This window comes from Embiotoca jacksoni, unplaced genomic scaffold (genome assembly GCF_022577435.1).
Source record: "Embiotoca jacksoni isolate LCO1_2020_lvr unplaced genomic scaffold, fEmbJac1.0.p SCAF_69, whole genome shotgun sequence".
Taxonomy (NCBI): Eukaryota; Metazoa; Chordata; class Actinopteri; family Embiotocidae; genus Embiotoca; species Embiotoca jacksoni.
In genome coordinates, this window is record NW_027185424.1 from 739702 (window position 1) to 765712 (window position 26011).

At 46.6% G+C, this 26011-nt stretch overlaps 4 protein-coding genes across 7 annotated transcripts in view; all 4 read left to right on the forward strand.

Annotated features, from left to right (window-relative positions):
- The window catches only part of wipi1 (WD repeat domain, phosphoinositide interacting 1), a 34752-nt gene extending 30913 nt beyond the window's left edge, over nt 1-3839 (forward strand). For both annotated transcript variants that reach the window (XM_069175622.1, XM_069175623.1), the window contains exons 10-13: nt 237-344; nt 822-961; nt 1487-1587; nt 3064-3839. In XM_069175622.1, coding sequence (XP_069031723.1) covers nt 237-344; nt 822-961; nt 1487-1587; nt 3064-3105 — 391 coding nt within the window. In that variant the 3' untranslated portion in view covers nt 3106-3839. The remainder of the gene's footprint in view (nt 1-236; nt 345-821; nt 962-1486; nt 1588-3063) is intronic.
- A 1729-nt stretch (nt 3840-5568) lies between these two features.
- Nucleotides 5569-8596, forward strand: LOC138214231 (uncharacterized). Its single transcript, XM_069175627.1, has 4 exons — nt 5569-6639; nt 7406-7476; nt 8200-8254; nt 8495-8596. The coding sequence occupies exons 1-4, from the start codon at nt 5569-5571 to the stop codon at nt 8594-8596; spliced, it is 1299 nt and encodes a 432-aa protein (XP_069031728.1).
- slc16a6b (solute carrier family 16 member 6b) lies at nt 8321-15396 on the forward strand. Of its 3 annotated transcripts, XM_069175632.1 has the most exons (6): nt 8321-8647; nt 10643-10890; nt 12190-12333; nt 13143-13271; nt 14107-14955; nt 15047-15396. In XM_069175632.1, the coding sequence occupies exons 2-6, from the start codon at nt 10659-10661 to the stop codon at nt 15394-15396; spliced, it is 1704 nt and encodes a 567-aa protein (XP_069031733.1). In that variant the 5' UTR covers nt 8321-8647; nt 10643-10658. The 3 variants fall into 3 exon arrangements, with proteins under 3 accessions (XP_069031733.1, XP_069031734.1, XP_069031735.1); XM_069175633.1 differs by lacking the exons at nt 8321-8647; nt 10643-10890 and having other exon boundaries at nt 12242-12333; nt 12977-13271; XM_069175634.1 differs by lacking the exons at nt 8321-8647; nt 10643-10890 and having other exon boundaries at nt 12246-12333; nt 12980-13271.
- Nucleotides 15397-25156: 9760 nt separating this feature from the next.
- The window catches only part of nbr1b (NBR1 autophagy cargo receptor b), a 41068-nt gene continuing 40213 nt past the window's right edge, over nt 25157-26011 (forward strand). The window contains exon 1 of the mRNA XM_069175603.1: nt 25157-25430. Within this exon, the coding sequence (XP_069031704.1) occupies nt 25329-25430 (102 nt within the window). The 5' untranslated portion in view covers nt 25157-25328. The remainder of the gene's footprint in view (nt 25431-26011) is intronic.

Sequence of the window (26011 nt, forward strand, 5' to 3'; positions counted from 1 at the left end):
GCTCGTTAACTAACAGTTGGGAATCAGGAACCTCATTATTTACCTCAAGTAGATGATGAAAGTGAAACTTCAATAAGGAATTAAAAGGATCTGATTCTGAGTGGGTTTGATACAGAAATGTTATTCTATGAAATTCTATCAAACCCCCAGACTACCTCCTTAAAAGATTTCCATGTGTCCACGTTCCTGATCCAGCAGACTGTTGTTTCACTGTAGTGAATGAATGATTGTTTCAGGATCCAGAAGCTTCCACGGCTGCTGGTTGCCACGGCCGACGGCCAGCTCTTCATTTATAACGTGGATCCATTAGATGGAGGCGAGTGCATGCTGGCTCACAAACACAGGTGAGGCTGCAGCTCATTTCATATGTAGAGATGTAAACAGAAGGAGGATATTCACTCTCTAATTTAAAGAGAAAACTTGCACACTTGCTGATGATAAATTAGATTTGAAATCAACTGTATGTATTTGATATGATTCATTGCAGCATTACAAATGTGATTGGTTGTTTAGAAGTTTTTTTGACACAAATTTGAAATGTTGTTGCTTCAGCTCTCTTGCGTAGCTTTTCCTCCTGAGCTGCTGTCACTGCAGCCCAGTTCACACCGAACATTTAAATGCGTCTCAAGTGGTCGAATCTCTCATGAATTATGTTTGTTTCCACATCATGTAGTTGTTGGTGGCAGCTGAACACTGTGATGAGCTCGAGGATCAGAGACTGTCGAAAAACTCAAAACTTTTTATGGTCACAAAGTGCACAGTTTCTTCAGTGCTCCTGCTTTTCTCATGTCACAGCTTCCTTCTTTTTCTTCCTCTCTTAGGCTGTTTGGTGTTGATGACGACCAGGATGAAGGGACAGAGACAGAGGGGTCAGAGGTCACAGGGCCAGCACAGTCCTGTCCATCCTACGCTGAAACTGCTGCCTTACCAGCATCTGGTCCTGTTACTGCAACACTCACCGGTTCGTAGTCCCAGACTCTCCGTTTATCGAAGGGCTTCTGCCTTGGTCGTGGCTGTTCTTTAAAAAACGCACAGCTGAAAATGTTCTTCATCTACACAGAAGTCTTCCACAACTTATTACCATTTACCGGATTCCCCACTGTGGGATTAATAAAGTCAGTCTCTTAGCACAGACTCCGTTTCTTATGACTGAGGATGTGCCGATCTCAAGATTCATGAACACTCAACTGAAATGTTCCCGATGATCCTGCTGTAGATGCTTGTTGATGATGTTGGTCGCAGTTCGTTGTTGAGTTTCACCACAATAATGTAAGAATCAGACATGATCAGGCCAAATCTTGCCCAATTATATTTGTTTAGACTGTGACAAAGTGACAGAGGAAAGTTCACCTTGACTGTAACGTTCTGCAGATGAATTGTGAATGATGTGAGTGGACCTGGAGGAACTCCTTCAAACGGTGGTGTAAAGTTCAGATGAGGCTGCTCTAAACACTTCTCTCTCCTCCGTCTGTTTTTTTCCATCCAGGCTACTCTGAAGATGGCGGAGCTAAAAAGGGCGAAGTCATTCCCGAGCACGAGTTGGCGGCTGGGCCCGTGTGTCTGGACGACGAGAACGAGTTTCCTCCTGTGAGCATCCAGAAGTGCTGATGTCAGCTTGTAGCTACGCTCCGACAACAGCTGTAACTTGTAGATACGACAAAGCGATCGCGCAGTAACGACGGAGATTGCAAGCTAGAAATTGAATTATATTGAAACCGCAAAATGATTTCCATCACCGCAGATTACTGAGTCTGAACTTAAAGTCTTGTTTTTCTGTGCTTGCGCACGATTGGACGTTTCAAATCAGACAGTCAAACAAGATAAAGATCATATGGACGTTATATTCCAGTTATGATCAGGTTTTTGAACTATCCTGTTTTTGTATTTGCACATGTAAACATACGCTTTTCTGAATTTCATAAATCTAAGAGAAGCCCGTTTATGCTTCTGCATTTAAGACAACTACATATGTAAAGCAGCTGAGTGTCGGCTCATCCTTTAGAAGACGTAGGTCCCGAGATGCAACGACACATCAGTGCCACCGTGTTGATGCAGATGCCACATGAACTACAGCAGTGACTGAACATGGGCTGTGTTCACCCCCCCCCCCCTTTCCCAAAACTCTTGGAAAGGCTTATTTATTCCAGTGTAAGGTAGACAGGTTACAGGATACTGGTTTCAACAAGTCAGGTGAGCAGCCAGTCACATTCATTTCAGGTTAGCACTAGTTCCATCTAAATCCCCAATAAAGTCAAAACTGAAATATAAACAGGATGTTTATGGAGACACCCTCACTAAAGAGAAGTACCACGACGTTCACTTCCTGTAAATTAAAAGTTCCTTTTCACCACTGAGGCAGAATGTGAGAGAAAACATTCCAGTAGTTTTCCAGCTGTCCAAGTACTTCCTGTCCTCCAGCAGACAGCAGACAGCAGGTTACCAGCCAGAGGAAGTCGTCCGTGACGGGTTCCTAGTTGTGAGAATCACGTTGACATGCAGCACTGATGTGGCTCGTTCCATCTGCAGAAGTGAAAATGTTTGATTTTGTGGCCGTTTTTTAATCATCCACTCAGGTTCTTTGTGTAACTACAACAGCAGAGTGAGTCCTGCAGACATGAGCGAACGAGATCACATCAGTTCCTCGCATTCAAGGAAAATTCCGGTATTATTCATTAGTGTTTGTGGATCGTGCCAAATTTACAGCTGCCACCTCCAATGTAGATGTTCAGGAAATAAAGAATCCAGCAAGAACAGAACAAAAATCATTTATCTGGTAAAAGTTGCATTTGTTGCCTCGTGCTTTGATCATCTTGAACTTATCATTTGAGCTTGTTGTGTCTGAGTCCCAGAAATGAACTATTTTTAAAGTTGGCCAAGCAGCTGTCTATTCTTCTGCAGTCATAGAAAAACATTTGCTTTTTATTGATTCCAGTAGAAGTAACTCCAAAAAAATCCTGAAAGGTTTCGTCGGAGTTATACCGGAAATTTCCTTTAACTGAGAATCAGGGACATTTGAGGAATCCTGTGGACCGAACTAACGGGTGTGTTCATGTGTTTTGGTAGATAAATTGGTGCCGCGACGGGACTGGAGGTGGCCGCTCGTGAGTGGTAGAAGGACAGATGGACAAACAGACAGACAGGCGCCAGCAAGGGAGATGAACAGCGAGGAAAAAAACAAGTTTCAGGGTGCCAGGTTATTTTTTTCATTTACAGTGAAGAGAAAATAACTAACTTCCATTAATATTGAAGTTGATGTGGAAAACAAAACACTGACCAAGAAGTAGATGGTCATGTCATCATTTCAAAGTGAACCAAATGTTACATGCCGACGGTGTTAAAGGTACACCTCTCATTGTGCCATAGCGCCAACGTTCGGTGTAACTTCCTCTAAACATCAGCTGTGAACATGTAGGACATTTCACACTTCAGCGTGTCAACATGAGGGAGTTATGAAAATAAGATGGATGCATGCTGGAGCAGAAATATAACCAGTTTTCATTGCATTATTACTTGACGAATATTTTATTAAGTTGCATTATTGTAGCAACATTTTTTTCCTTATTAATAATATCTAAGTTTATTAATTATTTTGATTTTTATTCTGTATTGTATTTTACTGCATTGACACGTATTCAATGTTTCTTTGAACGCCTCCTGGAGACGCTTCAGGACGTGGACATGTACTGTATGTTTGTTTGTGCCTGATATCATTTGAAGAGCAAAGTATTTTGCTGAAAGCACAAGACCAAAACAATTGAAAGAAACAAAAAAATAAAACATAGCGTGGAGTAAAAATGAAGCTATGCAAAGCAAAGAATTGGTCTTGTTTTGTTTCCTGTTTTGACTCAATTAAAGAAGATAATTGATCAGATAATTCTGATTGACATACATGACTGTGTCGCCCCACCGAGGTGAAGTGCTTCTAGTAGTTTCTACACGTTTTATTTTGGGCCAGTCAACGCTGAAGTTTACATTATTTCGGGGAGCATCGCTGTAATTTATGCCACAGCCCTCTATGTCAACTTTAAATCCAGTTTAAATCCTAATCCCAGTTTTACAAAACTCAAATGTGTAAACTGGAAACACAAAAACAAATAATTAAACAGCTAAAGCAGCTCCTTTTTGGAGCAACGAAGAAATTAAATTTAGTCTTAGGTTGAGCTTAGGTTTCTTATAAGGGAGATTCTTTGATCATGGTTGTCAGTGATTCATATGTTTCAGTAGGTTTAAGTACAAAATTTAAATCGTCAAAAAAACCCAACTTAAATTGTTAAATTGTATAAACAGCACTTTTACAATGAGGCCAGACGTGGTGGCGGTGGAAGTCGGCCCTGCTGCGCTGTCAGATTAAGACCTCATCCTTCCCCTCAGTACCAAGTCCAAATACTTTTATGATTTACATGTCCTCATTTCTGCTTCTTTCCCTTCAACTGCAAACCTCAAACTACTACGTCACTTCAACCCTGAGAAGACAACATCAAATATCATATCAATATGTATCAGCTGGCGGTAGGAAACCTTTGTAAGCAGCTGTAACCTTCCACCCAGAGAACAAAGTGCTGCTGACAGGACACGACAACAAACAGGAAGAAGAGGAGCACAAACCGCAGAAAAACAAACCGACAGTTCAACGTGAAAGGTAGAAGATTATCTGGTGTCTCTGCAAGTCTCAGAAACCTGAGAGATTCTATTACGTACAGAAATGTTGTTTTTCCTTTTTTTGGTGGCCGTCACTACAGGGAGTCGCTATGATTTTGAGCTCTATGATGAATCTGAGTAACCGGATTTGTTTATTTTGGATTTGGAATGGAGACTCGGACACAGCATGAGAGGAAACCACACAAACTGGAACATCTCAGTGTGAGTCACTTGAAGAAGGAAGAGAAAATGGCCGAAATCATGTTTGGTTCTGTCCTGGAGAGAAACCCTGAATCATGTTATCAACATTTACTGTCAGCCAGTACTCACTGACAGAGACCTTTTTTAATCAGGCAACCTAATCATGTTGGAGTTTGAACGGGTGCTATTTCATTACACTATCAGTAAGGGAAAGTAAGACGGGGACATCCAGGGACATCTCCAACAGAAAGACTCACATCCAGAGTGACACTGAGCCTTCAAGTGACCCAGTGACAAACTTTATGTTTGACCTTCAGTTGAGAAATACAGCTTTCTTTCACATCAAATATGCTGTGTTGATTTTCTATTGTTGCTAGTTTTAAAAAGCAAACTGGAACAAACCCTCAAAAAAACAGAAAAAAATATAAAGGAGAACAGATGAAACTCCTTCTATGGATCAGGAGAGATTCCTCGGAACATTTTGCAGTTTTAGTAACAACCAATAAGGTAGTTAGGAGCTTTAATACATCTACAGTATATTTAAGGAAGTTATTCTGATTATAGTCGGCATACCACTGTTAACATTGTTCAACTGATAAGAAAAAGTACTCAAATATTACCATGAAATACAAGCGTCGATACCTATTTGTTAATGTCTATATGTTTTCTAAGGACTGATGCAGAGCCGCCTTCCTCCCTCCACCTCTAACGGACTCCACAACCATTATGATGGCTGCTTTTCTGTTGGAAAAATTTACTCAAGAGGTTTGGTTCAAAATCAAACACATCGGACATTTATTCTTGCAAGAAGGAGCAGCTACATGCACCCTCAAAGAGAGGTGTCCAGCAGTCCTCCAGCAGTCCTCCCCAGCAGTCCTCCAACAGTCCTCCCCAACAGTCCTCCAACAGTCCTCCAGCAGTCCTCCCCAACAGTCCTCCAACAGTCCTCCCCAACAGTCCTCCAACAGTCCTCCAGCAGTCCTCCCCAACAGTCCTCCAACAGTCCTCCCCAACAGTCCTCCAACAGTCCTCCAGCAGTCCTCCCCAACAGTCCTCCAACAGTCCTCCCCAACAGTCCTCCCCAACAGTCCTCCCCAACAGTCCCCCTCAACAGTACTCCAACAGTCCTCCAACAGTCCTCCAACAGTCCTCCCCAACAGTCCTCCAACAGTCCTCCCCAACAGTCCCCCTCAACAGTCCTCCAACAGTCCTCCCCAACAGTCCTCTAACAGTCCCCCACAACAGTCCTCCCCAACAGTCCTCCAACAGTCCTCCCCAACAGTCCTCCAACAGTCCCCCACAACAGTCCTCCCCAACAGTCCCCCACAACAGTCCTCCCCAACAGTCCTCCAACAGTCCTCCCCAACAGTCCCCCTCAACAGTCCTCCAGCAGTCCTCCCCAACAGTCCTCCAGCAGTCCTCCAGCAGTCCTCCCCAACAGTCCTCCAACAGTCCTCCCCAACAGTCCTCCAACAGTCCTCCCCAACAGTCCTCCAACAGTCCTCCCCAACAGTCCCCCTCAACAGTCCTCCAACAGTCCTCCCCAACAGTCCTCTAACAGTCCCCCACAACAGTCCTCCCCAACAGTCCTCCAACAGTCCTCCCCAACAGTCCCCCACAACAGTCCTCCCCAACAGTCCTCCAACAGTCCTCCCCAACAGTCCCCCTCAACAGTACTCCAACAGTCCCCCCCCCCCAACAGTCCTCCAACAGTCCTCCCCAACAGTCCCCCTCAACAGTACTCCAACAGTCCCCCCCCAACAGTCCTCCAACAGTCCTCCCCAACAGTCCCCCTCAACAGTACTCCAACAGTCCCCCCCCAACAGTCCTCCAACAGTCCCCCCCCCCAACAGTCCTCCCCAACAGTCCTCCAACAGTCCCCCCCAACAGTCCCCCCCAACAGTCCTCCCCAGCCGGGCATTACCCAGCCTGGTTTCCCCCAGCAGTCCTCTCCTCCGCCGTCCTCGTCTTCCCCTTTCCACACAGTCCTCTTCCTCAGGGCAGCTTTTATACAGTTGACAAACAGTAGACCATCACCTCCATTCCTTTTGTATCTGCTTTCGTATGGTAATACAGAGTTGGTTGTAGGTAAGGACACCGGGGAGTCGGCAATTAGATGCGGAAAGAATCACTTGCAAATAAGACAGAAAACAAAGGAAACTTTTCGGAGTCTGCTGATAAGAGACTTTCCGGAGCCACAATGCAAACAAGAGGAAGAGACAAATCCTTTTTTCCCATCATTTTCCAAACCCGTCTCCTACAAATTATATTCAAACTTTTTATATATGATGTTTCCGTAACGTTAAACAAGTGCTGCCAGCACCTAAACATAATCCAACAGAAACAGTAATAATGCTGTCCTCACCACAAATGTGTATTTTAGTGTAAGATTGGATACTCAGGTGGAATTCCAATATGTTATCAATAAACATTATTTACACAAATACCTTAATACAAACATTAACATTATTATGCTAAAAGAAAATATAATGTGGACAGCAATATATTTTCTTCAGTATGCTGCAAATATAAATGCATGTAGGGTTGGTTGTGGGTGTCCTGCCAGACTTTAGGGCTGGACTTTGGCTGGCGGAGACCAGGACACACTCTAGGAAGTGTTTCAGGTCAGAGCACTTCTGATCGGTCAGCAGGAGTCAGAGGATCAGTCAGGTAACAGGTACGTCAACCATTTAGAAATAATGCACCTCTTAATAATCATGTTTATCAGCAGTAGTCAAATGTGCATGATTAAAATTATACTTAAAGAAATATATAGTATATTTTATGTCGAAAAGTGTTGTAATGACTTTCAGATGAAGAAAGTAAAGGTTATATAAGAACATATAAAATAGTTAAAAACTTTATTCATGAGAGAACCTTCCTCTTTCGGAGTCACATCAAGGCTGAGAGGTTCACAACATTAATGCAGCATTTTCAAACAACTTTATGTCATAAACTTGAATGTGTTCAGTGCCATGAAATAACCTGTGTTGTGATTTGACGCGATATCAATCAAATTGAATTGAACAGTTGAATAAAGCTTCCCCAGTGAAGACGGAGATGTTCGCTCTCCGAAAGCTTGTCCAACAGCCAAATAGGAGTAATGGGATGATGATGATGATGATGATGTTCAGATTTAATAGATCATTAGAGTGACGTGCGCCCTGTTCACGTGCTCTGTGGCGCTGCAGCGGGATGCACGTGCTCGGAGCTCCAGGGACATGATGTCCAACAGCCTGAGAAAGACACAGAAAGACAACAACACAACGCGGAAAAGATTCGACATCACGTGCCAAAGTGTCCCCACTTTACACTGCATCCTGATACCTAATATTGTTTGTGGGGCACGTGCTGAATATGTTGTAAACAAATACCTGTAGCAGCCCCCCCCTCCCCCCAGCTTCAAACGGAGCAGGTTGCAGCTTCAGCAAACACGCACGCGGGACAGCGATTATGAGTTCAGACACTCACGAGGAAACTCCTGCGCGTTCATGAGACAGACAGACATGCGCACCCGCGTTTCTATACCGGCTCGAGCCGGTAACGAGCTGCCAAGACAGACAGGAAACATTTCAGTGGACACAGAAGATGCGATCGTGTGCGACGGAGCAACGTGAAGCCGACGTGGTTTAATAATCAGCTGCTTGTTTTACAGGGAGAAGCCGGTGATCTCATCACCTGCGGTTTCTACGGTTTCTACGGTTTCTGGCAAACAGCCCTCTACATCATAGCTCCTGTAAAGAGACCGCGGATATGACGACGAGATAGAAAAGCCGCCGCTGCGTCTCGTCCCTCGGCCTCTCTGCCGGTAAGTGAGCCGTCAGCTGGATGCTGCCGCCGGGATGCTGCTGCTCCCCCGGACTGTTAGAAAAGCAGTCTGGAGGGAAACAGCTGTCTGGTGACGAACGAGCCACAACTAATTCATATCACTTTACTGACAAACCGGTTGTTACGTCACCGAGTCAGACACGAGCACATAGATCGCTTAAAAGACAAATGCAGCCGGCGTTGATCTCTGTTGACATGAAACAGCTGACAGCAGCGACTGCTTTACGAAGCATGCATGTATGACGTCATCGCTCCTCTGCACTGCGGATACAACACGAAGGTAAAGAAGACTCATCAGAAAGAGACTGCAGATCATGTATCAAATAGAAAACTGGTCAGAGACTCCGGTGTGCTGCGATGGAAAAACTATGTATGGTTCTTTACTGAAGGCAAAGTCCTGCTGTGAAAAAGTAACTTGAGTAAAAGTATTTAACTAGTACCAGGAACTGCTCTGAAAGTGAGTCTGTATCTAATATACATATTAGTTTGTAAATACTTATTTAAATCAAGGCTCATTGCAGAAACTTTAATCTACAAACCAAACTGAAACATTATTTGAATGTCAGCTGATATTAGTGCTGATGTCATGATGAAGTTGTTTTCTGCAGAGTTTCTTGAACTGCCACAGTAAACATGAATGATTGACGCTGCTGCTCCCATCATGTCTCTGGGTGGAGCATGCCTTCTGTTCTTCTGCTCACTGATAACAGTGCAGACTGAGCACAGAAAGAATGAAGTCTCATAGAAACCATTCGATTTGGACACGTTACAATCCTGGTCAAACACACAAGTAACGAAATATTATAATCAGTTAATTAATAATCAACAATCAGAGCAGCTCAAAGAAGTAAATAGCAGAAAATTACTAAATTCAATTATTAGGTCTTTGAAGATGCTGTCAAGATCTTAAAAGAAAAGACCTGACAGATTAAAACTCTCCTTTAGCAGAAAGGACACCTTCAGAGGACCATTAACCAATATGTTATATAATATTAATATTAATAATAATAATACACTTATTATTATTATTAATATTATATAATCAACAAATTCAATGACGCTTTAAAGTGATCAGAAAATGTCACACTAATGGAGGAGCTCAGGCTCATTGCTCTGCTGTACCTTCAGTCTGTTGCTGTTCCAGATGTTCTAACTGTGTTCCAGATGTTGTACTTGTGCTCCAGATGTTGTACTAGTGTTCCAAATGTTGTACTTGTGTTCCAGATGTTGTACTTGTGCTCCAGATGTTGCACTAGTGTTCCAGATGTTGTACTTGTGTTCCAGATGTTGTACTTGTGCTCCAGATGTTGTACTAGTGTTCCAGATGTTGTACTTGTGTTCCAGATGTTGTACTAGTGTTCCAAATGTTGTACTTGTGTTCCAGATGTTGTACTTGTGCTCCAGATGTTGTACTAGTGCTCCAGATGTTGTACTTGTGCTCCAGATGTTGTATTTGTGCTCCAGATGTTGTACTAGTGCTCCAGACAAAACGCTACAAACAAGAAGTGTGAAACTACCGACACTTTCCACCCTAAACGGTCGCCATCTTGACTCCGTAGAGGAAGGGGCGGGGCCACCGACGTAAAGGATTTTCAAATTAAAAGCGTGTGAGGAAGCTGCAGCTGTTCCTGAACACAACGTGTTTCTTTTCCACTGCTGCTGCTGGACAGAAGAATCAGTGTGTTTATTGAGTGTTAAACAGAGGACACAAAAACACGTTGATTTCTGGGTAAAATAATTAAAGCTGCAGATATTTTGGAGGCTGATGTGGTCACATGATGAGGTCATTTCCTGTCAGTGCAGAGCAGCAGAGTGTGGTTTGAAACAACACCACTCGACATGTATTTGCTAGTGTGGTAAAGGAAGTTTGTCTTTTGGAACACAGCATGTGTTTGGGTGGAGTGCGCTGCCTCCTAGTGGCCCACAGTGGGTTTGACCACAAACTGAGCTCTGTCCTCTCTGCGTGTCCCTCCAGGTGTCCTGCTGTAGCCATGAGGGGACCCGCTGCCTGGTGTTGGTGGGGTCCAAACGTTTACCCAGAGGTGCCTGATGGCGGCTGGGGCTGGGCCGTGGCCGCAGCCTTCTTCGTGGTGGAGGTCTGCACCTATGGGGTCCTGAAGAGCCTCGGCGTCTTCCTCCAGGACCTGATGCAGGAGTTCGGGGAGAGCAACAGCCGCGTGTCATGGGTCATATCCATCTGTGCCTTCATTTTCTCCTTCACTGGTCAGTCACTTTCTCAGGTGTTCCACCTTTCTTGTACTCTTGTGGTGTCTCCATTTGAAGGACCTTTTAAGAGACTTTATGCCGGTAGAAACAAACTATTTCACAAACTATAAATGTTGTATAACTGCAAATGTAAGACAAAGGATACAAGGAGATGTTTGTGTTTATTTATGAACCAAACATATTCGTCTTTATTCACATATTACAGTGAGTTTGGCCTCATCTTTGTCTGTTAAATGGCATAAGTAATTAGGTGTATGAATGGGAAATATCTCATTATGCTGCCCTTATTGACATTATTTTCAAATTTTATCAAAAGACATTACAGTTTTATAATTTTTTTGTTTTGTGAAATGTTATTCAAAATCCTCAAGATTTACATTATTGTTAAATATTAGAATTATCATGGTAATATATTGGTATAATATATATATATATATCGTTATTCATCAAGTTCTGATACATTGATCATTTTGCATTCTGCCTGTTTTTCTCTTCACTCTTAACATTTATTATATTACAATAGTCATTAATCTGGTTTGGTCAGTTGGTTCAGTTATTTAAACAACAATTAAATCTGCCAGTTACCGGGTGTAAATATGTATGAAAGTGTAATCTCAATGCAAAAACCATGCTGCCATATATAAAAGTGTCTTCAGCTGCAATACCAGCGAGTGCCACTAGAGGTCGGCTCCAAAAAGCCTCCGGCTCCATAGACTCCCATTCAACTTCTCTCATCAAATCCAAAGTGAATAAAATGTGTCCATCAGTTATCTCGGTGTTGTTAGCTAAAGTCACTCCTTCTTATTAGTTTTCTGGAGGTCCATCTGAAAATAATCCCTCATTCATTAGAAAAGAAGATTCAAGAAGACCTGTTTTTGGGGGCGTGTCTGTTTGATTGACAGGCCTGTGGTGCAGTCAGGTTACAGCTATCGGTGGGCGGGACGTAGTATCGTCGGGTTTCCAATCAGATCGGTCAGATCCACCGCTGGCTCCTCCCCCAGCTCGTCCAAATATGGTCACTTCCTGCTCCGAACCGCTCCGAACTAGCAAAGATGGTGACGGACAGAATCTGAACTGGAGGATTCATAACGTTCACAAACCAACGATGACATCACTGATGGATGATGACATCACTGATGGTTGATGACATCACTGATGGTTGATGATTGGTGACTTCGCTGCTGGTTCTGGTTGGGTGCAGGCTGTTTAAATTTAGTCATGCTCAGTAAACATTGATTTTAGAACAAAGTCGTAAGGAATGTTTTTACTTGAATGTCCCCCCCCTCCCCCCCCCAGCCCCTCTGTCCACGTTGCTGAGCAACCGCTTCGGCTATCGTCAAGTGGCCATGGTGGGAGGCTTCCTCATCAGCCTGGGAACCATCAGCTCCGCCTTCACCAGCTCCATCAATGAGATGTACATCACCGTTGGCATCGTCTCAGGTAAGACTACCTCACAGAGCCACGCCCTCCAGCTCACCTCACAGAGCCACGCCCTCCAGCTCACCGTCTCTCTGCCTACTGACATACATCTGTGTGTCGTTTAATGTGCCATTTACAGAGTGGCTGCTTTGTTCCTGCAGATGTGCATCTCTTGTTTAACAGCCTGCAATGATTGAACTGAAGGGATACCTAGCAGTGTCAACAAGCAAACCTGCCACAGTGTGTTGTTCCACATCTGTCCAACGAGAGGTGAACGGCCTCTTGTAGACCCCCTGCAGTGAGATCCACTCTTATTCTCATTCTTAACTCTCTACGGAGGACTGACAGGACAGAAAAACTGGAGCTGCAAAAATATTCCCCACAAACAAACTAAATTCCCTTTTTTCAATCAGGATTGACAGAACAGGAAGAGGATGAGGAGGAAATTGACTGAATGACAATAAGAAATTGGATGATGAACAAATTGGTGGACTGAGTTTTGGTTTCAGAGCCCACTAACTTGTTGTTTTTCTTGGACAGAAAGCACTGCTAGCTGTCCCGCCCTGATTACCGTGTCTGCCTGTGAAACGGACCACAGCTATCTTAACAACTCCGTCTCCTCTCTCTCTTTTTTCTTTTTCGTTACATGCCTTTTGTCTTCCAGCAGCCGCTGTAGCAAACCTGAATCCTGTCCAGCAGCCTGCCACCTTTGACAAATGAGTGAGCTGAAACCTTGAATCTTTGCCGACCTCCACTAGCCGTGCAGCGTCCTGACATGCGGGCCGGTGGCTGTCGGGTGCTCTTTTATTACTTCTCCCCTTTTTTTCCAGGCATGGGCTACTGCCTCACCTTCCTCCCCACCGTCACCCTCCTCGCCCAGTACTTCTCCAGGCGACGAGCCCTCGTCACCGCCGTCGCTTCTTCCGGAGAATCCTTCGCTGTATTTGCATTTGCTCCAAGTGAGTGTTCAGTCGGAGAGTGGAACATATGATCCTTAACTAGTACTTATTGCTGCCATTTATGAAAGGGGACTATTTCAGAGAATAATTATAATATTAATACATTTTATATATATATATATATATATATATATATATATATATATATATATAATATAATATAATATTTGGTTTTACACAAAATGTCTTAACGACACTCAATAGCTTCAGTAGTTTAGCCCACCAGAGCAGCAGAGCTCCAGCCGGGTGTGACCGGCCCAGTCTGACTGCATGAGTCCGGGTCTGCGTTCGCTCCGTAGGGAATCCTTTGCAGTGGTTCCATCCTACTGGGCGGAGACCTCAGGTTCATTTGAACCAATCAGCCCGCAGCCACCACTGCCACGTGCTTTTTCCCCGAGTACAGAATGTTTTTTAAATTGTTCGAATGAACGCCGGCAGCTTGACGACGTGCTGACCGCTGAAATTTCTGCTATTTTTTTTTTGGTCAGCGAGAGTTTGAACACGTTAACGCTGCGCTCGTCACTATCACCAGCCGTCCAATCACAGTGAAAGAAGGGCGGGACAAATGCGGTTCATCACCGACACCGGCCTCTGATTGGTCCACCCTTCGGAGCGGCTGCAAACGCTGATACGAGTTTCCAGACTGTTATTCACAGCAATGAATATCCAAAAATATATAAAGGCTTCATAATCCACGGGGCCAGCTGGTGGTTTAATAGTCGACTTATTGACCAGTCAAGTCAAAAATAAAAGATGTTGTTGAAAAGTCCTGAAAAACCGGTAAGTTAGAATTGAAAAAAGATAGTAATTCGAACCTGTTGTGTCTCCAACGCAGCCTTCACCAGTCTGAAGGAACACATCGGCTGGCGCCGCTGTCTGCTGGTTCTGGGCAGCTTTCAGGCGTCTGCGATCGCCTGCGGGCTTCTCCTTCGTCCGATCATCATCGAGCCGCAGTCTGCGGAGGCGGACGAAGACTCGGACAAAGAGTCCGTCGCACTGAAGCAGATGCAGAACGTCTACGAGCTGGAGAACGAACAGACCAGAACCTCGATCAGCTCAGCGGTCTGCGGAGGCTCGGAGGACTCCGGCGTCACCTCGCTGTCGACCTCAAACACAGATCTGAGGTCTGCAGGATCGGACAACAAGGCTCCGATGGAGGTGGAGGTGGAGGAAGGGGCGTGTCCTCTACGAGCCTCCTCCGGCCCCAAACTCCTGGACTTCTCTGTGCTGAAGGACGGTGCCTTCATCTGGTACTCCCTGTTCGGCCTGTTTGCCACGTTGGGCTTCTTCGCCCCGCAGCTCTACGTCATCGAACTGAGCAAGAGTCGGGGGGTGGAGCCCGCCATGGCCTCCTACATGCTGTCTGTGATGGCCGTCGCCGAAATCTTCGGCCGCCTGTCCATCGGGGTGGTGCTGAACAGAGTCCGCTGCAGGAAGACTTTAGTTCTGCTGGTGTGTGTGGTTCTGATGTGCCTGGTTCTGGTGGCCTTCACGGTTGTGTGGGGGTTCTGGGGTTTGGTGGTGTGCTGCGCCCTCTACGGCTACTTCTTGGGCACCGTGGGCTCCACGCACATCGCCATGCTGGCCGAGGAGGACGTGGTGGGGATCCAGAAGATGCCCTCCTGTTTGGGAGTGTATGTTTTCATCCAGAGCTTCGCCGGACTGTCCGGCCCGCCGCTCGGAGGTACCGGACCTCTGCTGCCTTTACTGTACGTACGTCTGACGTTAGTCATCTCTGAAACTCTGCTGATCAGCTGTCTCTTCCTTCTTCCCAGGTGTGTTGGTGGACTACACTCAGAACTACGGCGCTGCTTTCTACTCCTGTGCGGCGGGCATGGGCCTCAGCGCCGTCTGCCTGGCGCTGGTCGGCCCGGCCAAGTCCGGAATGTGCCAGAGACAGAGCAGAGACCGGGAGAAAGGCAGGAGTGCAGAAAAAGAGGAGGACAACGACCAGGCGGAATTCTTGGATGTGGACATGGTCCTGGAGGCCGGTCCGGCCGGACGGGCCGGGGACGAGGACAGCACCTCTTATATGAACCCGACCGCAGCACGACATCACCTCATGACAAAGAACAAGAACATCAACGAAGCGGATCCAGAAGTCCGGACGCTGCGGTGTCTCTAACAGCAGCTGCAGCTCGGTCCGAACAGACGTCTCAATCTCACTTCCTGTCAAGCTTGAAGTTCTCCGTCTCTGAGACCAAAGAAAACACAGAACACAGAACAGCTCGCTATCTCACAACTTCACCGCTTTCTCTTCCAGCAGTTTTAAGTATTAAGAGTTTCAGTGTGTTCGAGAGACAAAGACGTTTCTGTTCGAGTAACTTCATTCAGCATCACGTCCTTAAACAACGAAGCGGTGACGTCCATGTTCAGATAAACGGACATCCACGGCAACATTTTCTATACGCAATCAAAACCTGAAGCTAAACAATTCATGTGTGAGCAGTGAAACGACAGCTCCCATAAAATAAAGTAGTTTAATTCTATAAAACATGAAAACATTGTACATCAAAGTTGAGAAAGACTCTGTTGAGAACCTGTTTGTGGAACCTCAGGTTCAGGTTGGATGTGTTCAAAGAACGGCTCATATTTATTCATATATATTTCAGACGCTTCGGCTCAACTGTCCGTTAATGACTTCATCTTTTGTTCCTCCTTCGCTGCACTCTGATGAAGGAGCGTCGTCCTTCGTCTCCGGGTGCAGCAGACTCACTGTGCTTCTTACAGGAAGGAAATAACACATCAAACACTTGGTTTCTATCAGGAGGTCCAGGCAGCGGTTGGTAAAACACTGACCTCTGTCTCAGGGAAGAAACCTGGTCGTCAACAGTCACGTGACTGTTGTCCCTCGCTGCTGATGTCCATCCTGACTGTTTTTATTGAAGCCCACTGAGTCCGTCCTGAACAGGATGTGGAGACGTCACGTCTGGAGTGGAGTGAAACACGTTCGGTCGACGGTCATCTGATATCTTCTGCTGCTCTGCTGGACCAGCAAACGTAGTCCTGCAGTCTGTACATGAGTCGCTGTCCTACGGGACACGTCCATGTTGTTCCTGTTTCATTCCTACACGATGGTGACGGCACTGTTCTGAATGGAGCCTGTTCTCTGGGATTCATTTTGCATGCAGCTCCACTTTACATCCATCGTCCTGAAACATGTATCTGTTATCATGTGATCTGCTGATGCTCCGTAACAGCAGCTTCACACCAGCTCAGCTGAAAGACAACGATCCGAGAATATCGCTTCAACGATAAATACAACACGACAAAAGATGCTCTCGTATTCGGTTTGGACGCGTCGTTGTGAAGAACTTCGGCATGAAGGACGTCATCGTGAAGGACTTCGGCGTGAAGGACGTCATCGTGAAGGACGTCATTGTGAAGGACGTCGGCGTGAAGGACGTCGGCGTGAAGGACGTCGGCGTGAAGGACGTCATTGTGAAGGACGTCGGCGTGAAGGACGTCGGCGTGAAGGACGTCATCATGAAGGACGTCATAATGAAGGACGTCGGCGTGAAGGACGTCATCATGAAGGACGTCGGCGTGAAGGACGTCATAATGAAGGACGTCATCATGAAGGACGTCATCGTGAAGGACGTCGGCGTGAAGGACGTCATTATGAAGGACGTCGGCGTGAAGGACGTCATCATGAAGGACGTCATAATGAAGGACGTCGGCGTGAAGGACGTCATCATGAAGGACGTCGGCGTGAAGGACGTCATCATGAAAGACGTCGGCGTGAAGGACGTCGTTCCTCCCAGAGTTCCTCCTCCTCCAGATCGTCTCCACCGGTCCTCCACTTGAACTTTAGTTCACAAACCGTTCCTTCATCTCTGTATCACTTTTATTTAAACTGTTTATCGTGATGATTTGATGGACATCTTTTAAAAGCTTTTCTCTGTTTTTTAATTGAAGCCAGGGAGGTTTCTGTGTTAAATGATGAACCACTTTCATTATGTTTTTCTTTTTTTAAATAAAAATTTCCAAAATGATTCTTTGTGTTGACGGCCGATGGTTTGTGTTCAGTGATGCTGGTGTCAGTGGAAGGACTACAGACCACCTCATGTAACCATAGTTACCTGATCACACCGGACAACACATCCACCCTGCTGCTCTCTCCTCTGTCTTCTCCTTCAGCACCACCCACTGGGTGGGGTGGGGGGTGAAACTATATTTCACCAGAAACTGCTCCACATCTAACCTCACTGTAACTCCACTTCATGTCTCCGACCACTTCTTTATCTCTGACTCTCTCAAACTGACAACCTGACCACATCAACAGACTCTGGACCTGTCCATCACAACATCCACTCCCTCTCTCCCTCCTCTCTCCCTCCTCCTCTCTGTCCTCCTCCTCTCTGTCCTCCTCCTCTCTCCCTCCTTCTCTCTGTCCTCCTCCTCTCTCCTCTCCTCTCCTCTCCTCTCCTCTTTCTCTGCCTCTATTTCTGCAGCCAAAAACTCTTTCTACCAAACCAGAATTCAATCCTCATATTCTAATCCCAAAAAACTATTCTCCATCTTCTCCATCTTCTCCAACCTCCTTGACCCTCCTCCCTCTCCTCCCTCCATCAAGCCACTTTGTCAACTACTTTACTAAAAAGATAGATGACATACGCTCCTCATTTTATAATCCATCTTCTGTAACGACATGTCCATCATCTTCATCTTCATCCCTTTCACTTTCCTCTTTCACCCCCCCGTCTCCCAATCAAGTTGTTACCTTGGTAACCTCCACCCCCCACCCCCCATCCCATCTCATTCTCCAGTCCATTGCTCCAGACCTTCTTCCTTTTCTCTCCATCTCATCAACTCTTCTGTGTCAACGGTCTGTTTCCTGAACTCTCTGAAGGAGAGTGAACCCTCTCCTGAAGAAACCCGTCTGAAGTAAACAACTACAGACCGTCTCTCTTCTTCCATTTCTTTCTAAAACTCTGGAGCGAGCTATCTTTAACTAACTCTCCTCCTATCTCCACCATAATAACCTTCTTGACCACCAGTCTGGTTTCAACAGACCACTCAACAGAGACGGTCCTCCTTGTTGTCTCTAAGCAGCTTCACACTGCTAGAGCAGCCTCTCTGTCCTCTGTCCTGATCCTTCTAGACCTTCTGCTGCATTAGACACAGTGAACCACCAGATCCTTCTTTCCTCCTTCAGGACCTCGGTGTCTCTCTGCTCTCTCCCTGTTCTCATCCTACCTCGACGACCTCACCTACCGGGTAACTTGGAGAGGATCTGTGTCTGAACCTTGTCCTCTCACTACTGGTGTCCCTCAAGGCTCCGTCCCGGGTCCCCTCCTCTTCTCTTTCTACACCGACTCTCTCGGCTCTGTCCTTCACTCGCATGTCTTTTCCTACCACAGCTATGCTGATGACACCCAACTGATCCTCTCTTTTCCAGATCTGAAACACAGGTAGCAGCATGAATCTCTGCCTGTCTGACTGACATCTCTCAGTGGATGTCCTCACACCACCTGGAAATCAACCTCCACAAGACCGACCTGCTCTTCCTTCCAGGGAAAGACTCTCCCACCCTCGACCTGACTACGACCTTCAACAACTCTGTGTTATCCTGCTGCACAACATCAAGAGAATACGTCCTCTTCTCACTCAGAAGGTGGCGCAGGTTCTGGTCCAGGTTCTGGTCTAGGCTCTGATCCAGGTTCTGGTCCAGGTTCTGGTCATCTCACGTCTAGACTACTGTACCTCCCTCCTGGCAGGTCTACCTGTTAGAACCATCCGACCTCTGCAGCTCATCCAGAATGCCGCAGCTCGACTGATCTTTAACCTCCTAAATTCACTCACACTACTCCGCTCCTCCTCCTCTTCCTCCTCCTCATCCTCCTCATCCTCCTCCTCCTCATCCTCCTCATCCTCCTCCTCCTCATCCTCCTCCTCCTCCTCTACATCCAGGACATGGTCTAACCTTACATCCCACCCCGTTCACTCCGCTCCTCCTCCTCCTCCTCCTCCACATCCAGGACATGGTCCAACCCTACATCCCACCCCGCTCCGTCCACTCTGCTTCTACTAATCAGCTTGTTGCTCCTCACTGAGCTAAACACTCTACAAAATCACGACTGTTTGCTGTCCTGGCTCCTAAATGGTAGAATGAGCTCCCCAACAACATCAGGACAGCAGAAACTCTGAACATCTTCCACCACAAACTAAAAACACACCTCCTCCTCCTTTACCTTGAACAGTAGAACTTTAGTATCTTAAAATGGAACTTACTGATAGAACTTTGTAGTTTGGCTTTCTGAAAGAAATTGTATTTTCTTGATTCTTGTTGTTCTGGGTTTTGTACCCTCATGGTTGAAATGCACTTGTTGTAAGTCGCTTTGGATAAAAGAGTCAGATAAATGTAATGTAATGTAATGTAATGAAAGGGAGCGAGGCAGGATTGGTGGACTTTGGAACCTCTGGCCCCAGCTCCTCTCTCTCAGATACCATAGACACCAGAGAAACAGGCTCCACCTCTCTCCATGCTTTTAAGAGGTTGATAGATGGATGGATGGATGGATGGATGGATGGATAGTTACTTTATTAATCCCACAAGGGGAAATGTTTTCGCTACAGTAGCATTATAGGTACAGGAAAGCAATAAAACAACAGTAAAACATATTAAATATAAAAATGCACGGTATATACAATAAAATAGAATAAAATAAAATAGAATAATTAAATTAAATTAAAACTAACTAAGCAATAGTGCAAAGATTTAAACAAACAAGAAAACAGACAACCAACGGTGTTATTGTTGTGTGATGGATTTTGCCAGAGGTGAGTTATTGTACAGTCTTATTGCAGTGGGCAGGAATGATCTCCTGTATCTGAGGTGGTAGATCTGCCCCTGTCAGATCGCACCACTTCATAGTCAACGTCCCCTACTTGCCGTGTGACCACAAAGGGCCCTTGCCACTTGGCGAGGAGTTTCGAGCTGGAAGAAGGAAGCAATACAAGTACCTTTTCTCCCGGTGTGAATTGCCTCAGCTTGGCCCCTCTGTTGTACAGCCATTGTTGACGTTCCTGGGCCTGGAGCAAATTCTCACGTGACATCTGACCCAGTGTGTGGACTTTTGCTCGCAGGTCCAGGGCGGATTGAATTTAATTTCTGCAGGGGCTCGGACCCTCCTCCCAGTTTTCCTTAAGCAGGTCGAGCACCCCTCGTGGTTTCCTGCCAAACAGCAGCTCGAAGGGAGAAAATCCTGTCGAGGCCTGGGGGACCTCCTGCACTGCAAACAACAGAGGATCAAGCCATTTATCCCAATTACGTTCATCGTCATGTATAAATTTACGAATCATGGACTTTAAAGTCTTATTCAGAAGCTCAACAAGACCATCAGTCTGTGGGTGATAAACACTGGTCCGAATAGACTTTATGCCCAGTAATCCATAAAGTTCTCTCAGTGTTCGTGACATGAACTGGATGCCCTGGTCAGTCAGAATCTCTTTTGGGATTCCGACTCGGGAGATGACCTGAAACAGAGCCTGCGTGACACTCTTTGCAGAAATGCTGCGCAATGGTGCTGCCTCGGGATATCGAGTTGCATAGTCCACCAGAACTAACACAAAGCGATATCTGCGTGCACTCCGGTGAAATGGCCTGATGAGGTCCATGCCAATACGTTCAAATGGGACCTCCATCAAAGGTAGAGGACGTAAAGGCGCCCTCGGAATGGCCGGCTGGTTTACCAGCTGACACTCCAGTAAAATTGGGCCATTATCCTGTCCAGAGTTTTATCATATCCCATGTGGCCAGCCATCGGGTTATAGTGAGCCGCCTGGAAAATTATTTCCCGACGGCTTTTTGGCACCAACAACTGGGTGTTTGTGAGTGTCACGACTCACTCTATACAGTCTGTCCCTAATCAATGAAAAGTGCAGATATGATGGCGCTGCGTCAGGGCGCATCAGCTGACCATCAATTCTTATCACTTGGTCAAAGGCGACGCGTAGACTATCGTCCCGAGACTGCTCAAGTGGAAAGAGACTCCACCGGAGTCTCCGCCGGTTCCCCCTCCCTGTCTGCAGTGTCGAACAATCTCACGTCACCGCTGAGCGCAGCACACATCCCGCATGTCCCTGCCAGTCGTGAACGCACCCCCGTACACTGCCCCATTAATTTATTAAACCCGGCCAATCTGTCCCCAAGATCAGGGGGTGCGTAAGGCGGGAGCTAACCGCAAACTTTACTTTATGTTTTTTTCCCCCATATCTAATTTCTACGGCCACCACCGGATAATCGTGAACATCCCCATGCACACACTTAATTCTCACCCACGATGCCTTCACCAATGTCCCGGGCCGAACCAGGCTCTGGTGGATCAGAGACTGCGTGCAGCCCGAATCCACTATCGCCTGATGTGTACCCCCCTGGATCCTTACTGGAACGCGACACGTCGCTCCTTGACTGGGATAGGGTGTTGGAGGGCTGTCACCCCGAACCGTCTGTCCCACCTCCATTAATGGACACTCCCTCCATTACTGTCCGGGCTGCCCACACCTCCAACACTCCTGCCCTGGTGGTTCAGGACCCCTCTGCAGGTTAGGAAGGGTGCCGGGGACAGCCGGGCCCGAGGAATCGGGGAATCGGGGGGGTGTTAGTGCCGGCAGGGCCCGGGCTACACGCTGGATCCTCCTCCGCGGCCGACCGCCATCCCCCTGCCCGCTGGGATGGACCGCGAGGTGGTCTTCGGCAAGGGTGATGGCAGCCTCCAGCATTGACGGACGGTGGCAGTGGACCCATGCTGCTGTCCTGGCCAGCAGCCCCTCCATGAACTGCTCCATCACGATTTTGTCCAACACTGCCGGCGCTCCTCCTGCGCTCTCCGGCTGCAGCCATCTGGTCGCCGAGTCCCCCAATCGCTGGGTGTAGGCGAATGGCCGGTCCCAGGCCCCAGGCTAGCCACCCGGAAGTTCCTCCGGTGGTCCTCCGGGGACAGGCCCAGCCGGTCCATAATGGCCCTTTTTACGTCCGCGTATATGTGTCTGGCCCCAGGTGGCAGCCCCAGGGCCACTGTCTGTGCCTCCCCCATCGGGAGAGGCAGGAGTCGCACCGCCCACTCTGCCGCTGGCCAGGCACACGCCCCCGCCATTGCCTCGAACATCTCGAGAAATGACTGTACCTCGTCCGTCGGCGTCATCTTGTGCATCACCACCCCCGTAAAGGATGAGGGTCCCGGCGCCGGTGGGGCCGCAGCTGGCCGGGCCGCGAGCTGTTCCTAGGCGCGGGTCTGCCACTCTGCTTGTGCTTGCAGCACCCCCAGGAGCTGTCAGTTCGCCTCCGCCTGCATCGGCATTTCACTCGGCTGTCCGCCTGTCTCCATGCCCCACATTGGGTGCCAGGTGTGTGCTACCGTGGGGGTTCCTCGTGGACACAGACGACCTGCTGAGTCACAAAGTTCGTTTTAAGCTACTTTATTTTCCTTAGACACACTCCACTGCTCTCTGCTCCGGTGCTCTCCTGCCCTGCCTCCGAGCGTCCGTCCAGTCGCTGTCTCTGCCCTCCTCCTCTCCAGGTCCTGCTCACTACGAGAGAAAATCATCCTGATTCAGTTCAGCTGCGCCAATTATCCTTCTCCTGGCACCGTTCCCTGAACCACTCCGCCCACTCTCTCCCCCCTGCAGCTGAGCTAACCACACCCCGCCACCACAATGTAATTTCAATTTCAATATTTTTGGCCAGCAGCCTCCATCCAGAATCATTTCTGGCCCTTTAGAATTTGGATACCTCTGCTCTGGCAACCACAAGTAAGCTTTTACTCAGCGCAAAGCAATCTATAGGGATAATATGCAACTATGAGATCTTCTATGGAGCTTGGTTATTGAGGGCTTTGTATGTAAGGAGGGTTTTAAATTCTGTTCTTGATTTCAATCTATAATGGAAACCAGGTGATACTACGTCCCGCCCACCGATAGCTGTAACCTGACTGCACCACAGGCCTGTTAATCAAACAGACACGCCCCCAAAAACAGGTCTTCTTGAATCTTCTTTTCTAATGAATGAGGGATTATTTTCAGATGGACCTCCAGAAAACTAATAAGAAGGAGTGACTTTAGCTAACAACACCGAGATAACTGATGGACACATTTTATTCACTTTGGATTTGATGAGAGAAGTTGAATGGGAGTCTATGGAGCCGGAGGCTTTTTGGAGCCGACCTCTAGTGGCACTCGCTGGTATTGCAGCTGAAGACACTTCTGGATCGGCCTCATTTTTCAGACCTGAAGCTACGAACACTTTTATATCTAGTCTGTTGGCTGGACAGTAGTGGAGGCAGGTGAGTGTAAGGACCCCCCCTACTAGGCTGGAAAAAGAGGAGGCTGATAGCCCAGCAAGCTTCCAAAGGGGGCTAAACCAGTTGCTGCAGAAGTGTGAGAATTGTGTGCATACTCAAATCAGGGGATGAGATGAGTGTTCCAAGAAACAAGGTTGGAGGTGGAAACAACGAAAATCAGCGTCCAGTTCCTGGTTCAACCTCTCCGTCTGTCCATTGGTCTGTGGATGTAACCTGGAGGAGAGGCTGACTGTGGGCCGGACAGAACTTGGGAAATGAATTGAGGACCATGGTCAGAAACGATGTCAGATGGGATGCCATGGAGATGGAAATCATTCTGGACTGGGAGATCAGTGGTCTCACGAGCTGAAGGGAGTTTAGAAAGAGCCATGAAGTGGACTGCTTTTAACAACTGCTCTGTTAGGGTTAAGACCACTGTATTACCATGGGAGGAAGGTAAAGCAGTGCTATGACACCACTGTATGGAATACGGATAATATGGAACTTCATTATCTGATCATCAACGGCTTTTGCTGATGATATGAATCTCACCATGTTTTATCAGCAGCCAGTGCTCCTTCAATCGGTTACAAATATACATTAACAATATATCTGATCTAATACTGTAATAGAATACATGATTAATATCATTACTTATGCAATAACATTCCCCATTTAGCCTAAAATAATTCACATTTCAAAACTGATGGCCTATTACAAACCTACAGTGTTTTTTCTCCGCCTTTGCGATCAATCTAAAATCAGCTGCATTGCAACATCATAGACAAATAAAAGTCAACAGAATAATACATTCTGTTCTTAATTCAGAAGTTACACACTACATTTTTATTTACTGTTTGAAATCCTCAGAAATGCACTATAAATTCATATCAATGTGTATCATAAAAGTAATGCCTTCTTACTGTAACTATAATTTTCTATTATACCAACTCCAAAATATCATTTCCCCACCTGAACGGTCCAAGATAACACTTGGACATTTACAGGTCAAGAACCAAGAATTAACTCCCCCCACCTCACAAAAAAAAAGAAAAAAGAAAAGAAATGAATGAAAAGCATCATCATTAGACCTAACCTTCTTATTCTACAACGTAGAATGAAATGACTTTAAGAAACTGCCATTTAGAATGAATAGTGTGCTTGTAGTAAACACTCGATGTTACTAACGTCATCCAATAGCGAGCCACACACACACACACACACACACACACACACACACACACACACACACACGCATAATTCAATTTTATTTATTTATTTATTAATTCAGAGGTGTTGCACTTTTTGTTTTCCAATGGATGTCAGCAGCATGTCATGTCACGATGGAGTGTCTCATTTGATCTTTTATACCATTTCAGCCCTCATGAACTCAAAAACTCAAACACAGCTGTGACGTCAGCTACGTCAGTGAGGGGTCAGAGGTCAGGGTGGACATTACTAAGTTTCCCCACTGTGGAATTAACGAAGTCTTCTTTGATCTGATTGGATTCTCTCTTCCTGATGTGGGTGGCGCCCGCCGCGTCCAGCTCTCTGAACAGCAATCAGAAGAAGAAGACGGAACTGCTGCTGTTCCGGACACGTGGTTGCGCGGTGGGCGTGTCCAGGGCGCTGATGTAAACACAAAATACGCCTCATCCCCTCGTAGGATAAATCACTGGATTGAATTGGCGAGATTAACCCAAATAGCCGTCGTTGGTGCGGGAAAACGCTTCGTGTCCGTCGTGTGTAATATGTTAAAGCATCGTCAGGCGACGCCATGGATTTCTACATCAATCTGAAGGTGAATTTCAGGGGAAATTCCAAGAATTTTCTCCTGTCGGGATCCGAGACGAAGAGCTGGGAGTCCATGGAGGCGATGGTAAGACAGACACACCGGCACAGGTCCTCTGTCCTGCATGCACTGGTCCCAGCCGCCTCGGTGGCGGTGAGGGCTTTGTTGGGTCGTGTGGAACCGACTGCTGCCCGCGTGCACGTCACAGGAGCGCGCACAGCTAATTCAGAAAGCTGAACGACAGATTTCTGTGGAAAAGTACTGCTTGAAAGGAGGATATTGTCACTCCTGCACATCAGGGACAGGAAATTCTCCAATATATCTAGTTTCTTATCGTCCAGTTATTCGACCCAGAAGCAGCTTTGTTGAAATGCTTCATGTTAACATGTATGAAAGCCGAACTCCTTTCTGTTCTTCATACACGTTAATTCAGCATTTCACAGTGAATACCAGGTTTCCAATTGCTGAACATCAAATGTCGGCTATCAGATTCACTCAATGAGTTAAAGGGAAGGAAACAAGTGTGCCGTTTATTTATGTCCTGTGTTGGTGAAGTGGTGCTGATTGCAGCATTAGTCATGAATAAATGTAAAATAACCCTGAGATGTATTATAGTGCAGCTCTTTCATCTGGTCTCTGCCTTCCAAAGAACAAGTGTGTTCGATGTT

Excerpts from the sequence above, each read along its gene's own strand:
- slc16a6b (XM_069175632.1), top strand. The coding sequence starts at position 10,659 with ATGAGGGGACCCGCTGCCTGGTGTTGGTGGGGTCCAAACGTTTACCCA. Across the intron at positions 12,334-13,142 it reads CACCGTTGGCATCGTCTCAG|GCATGGGCTACTGCCTCACC; the intron begins GTAAGACTACCT and ends CTTTTTTTCCAG. Across the intron at positions 14,956-15,046 it reads GTCCGGCCCGCCGCTCGGAG|GTGTGTTGGTGGACTACACT; the intron begins GTACCGGACCTC and ends CCTTCTTCCCAG.
- LOC138214231 (XM_069175627.1), top strand. The coding sequence starts at position 5,569 with ATGGCTGCTTTTCTGTTGGAAAAATTTACTCAAGAGGTTTGGTTCAAA. Across the intron at positions 6,640-7,405 it reads CCCAACAGTCCCCCTCAACA|ACTTTAGGGCTGGACTTTGG; the intron begins GTACTCCAACAG and ends GTGTCCTGCCAG. Across the intron at positions 8,255-8,494 it reads CCCAGCTTCAAACGGAGCAG|GGAGAAGCCGGTGATCTCAT; the intron begins GTTGCAGCTTCA and ends CTTGTTTTACAG.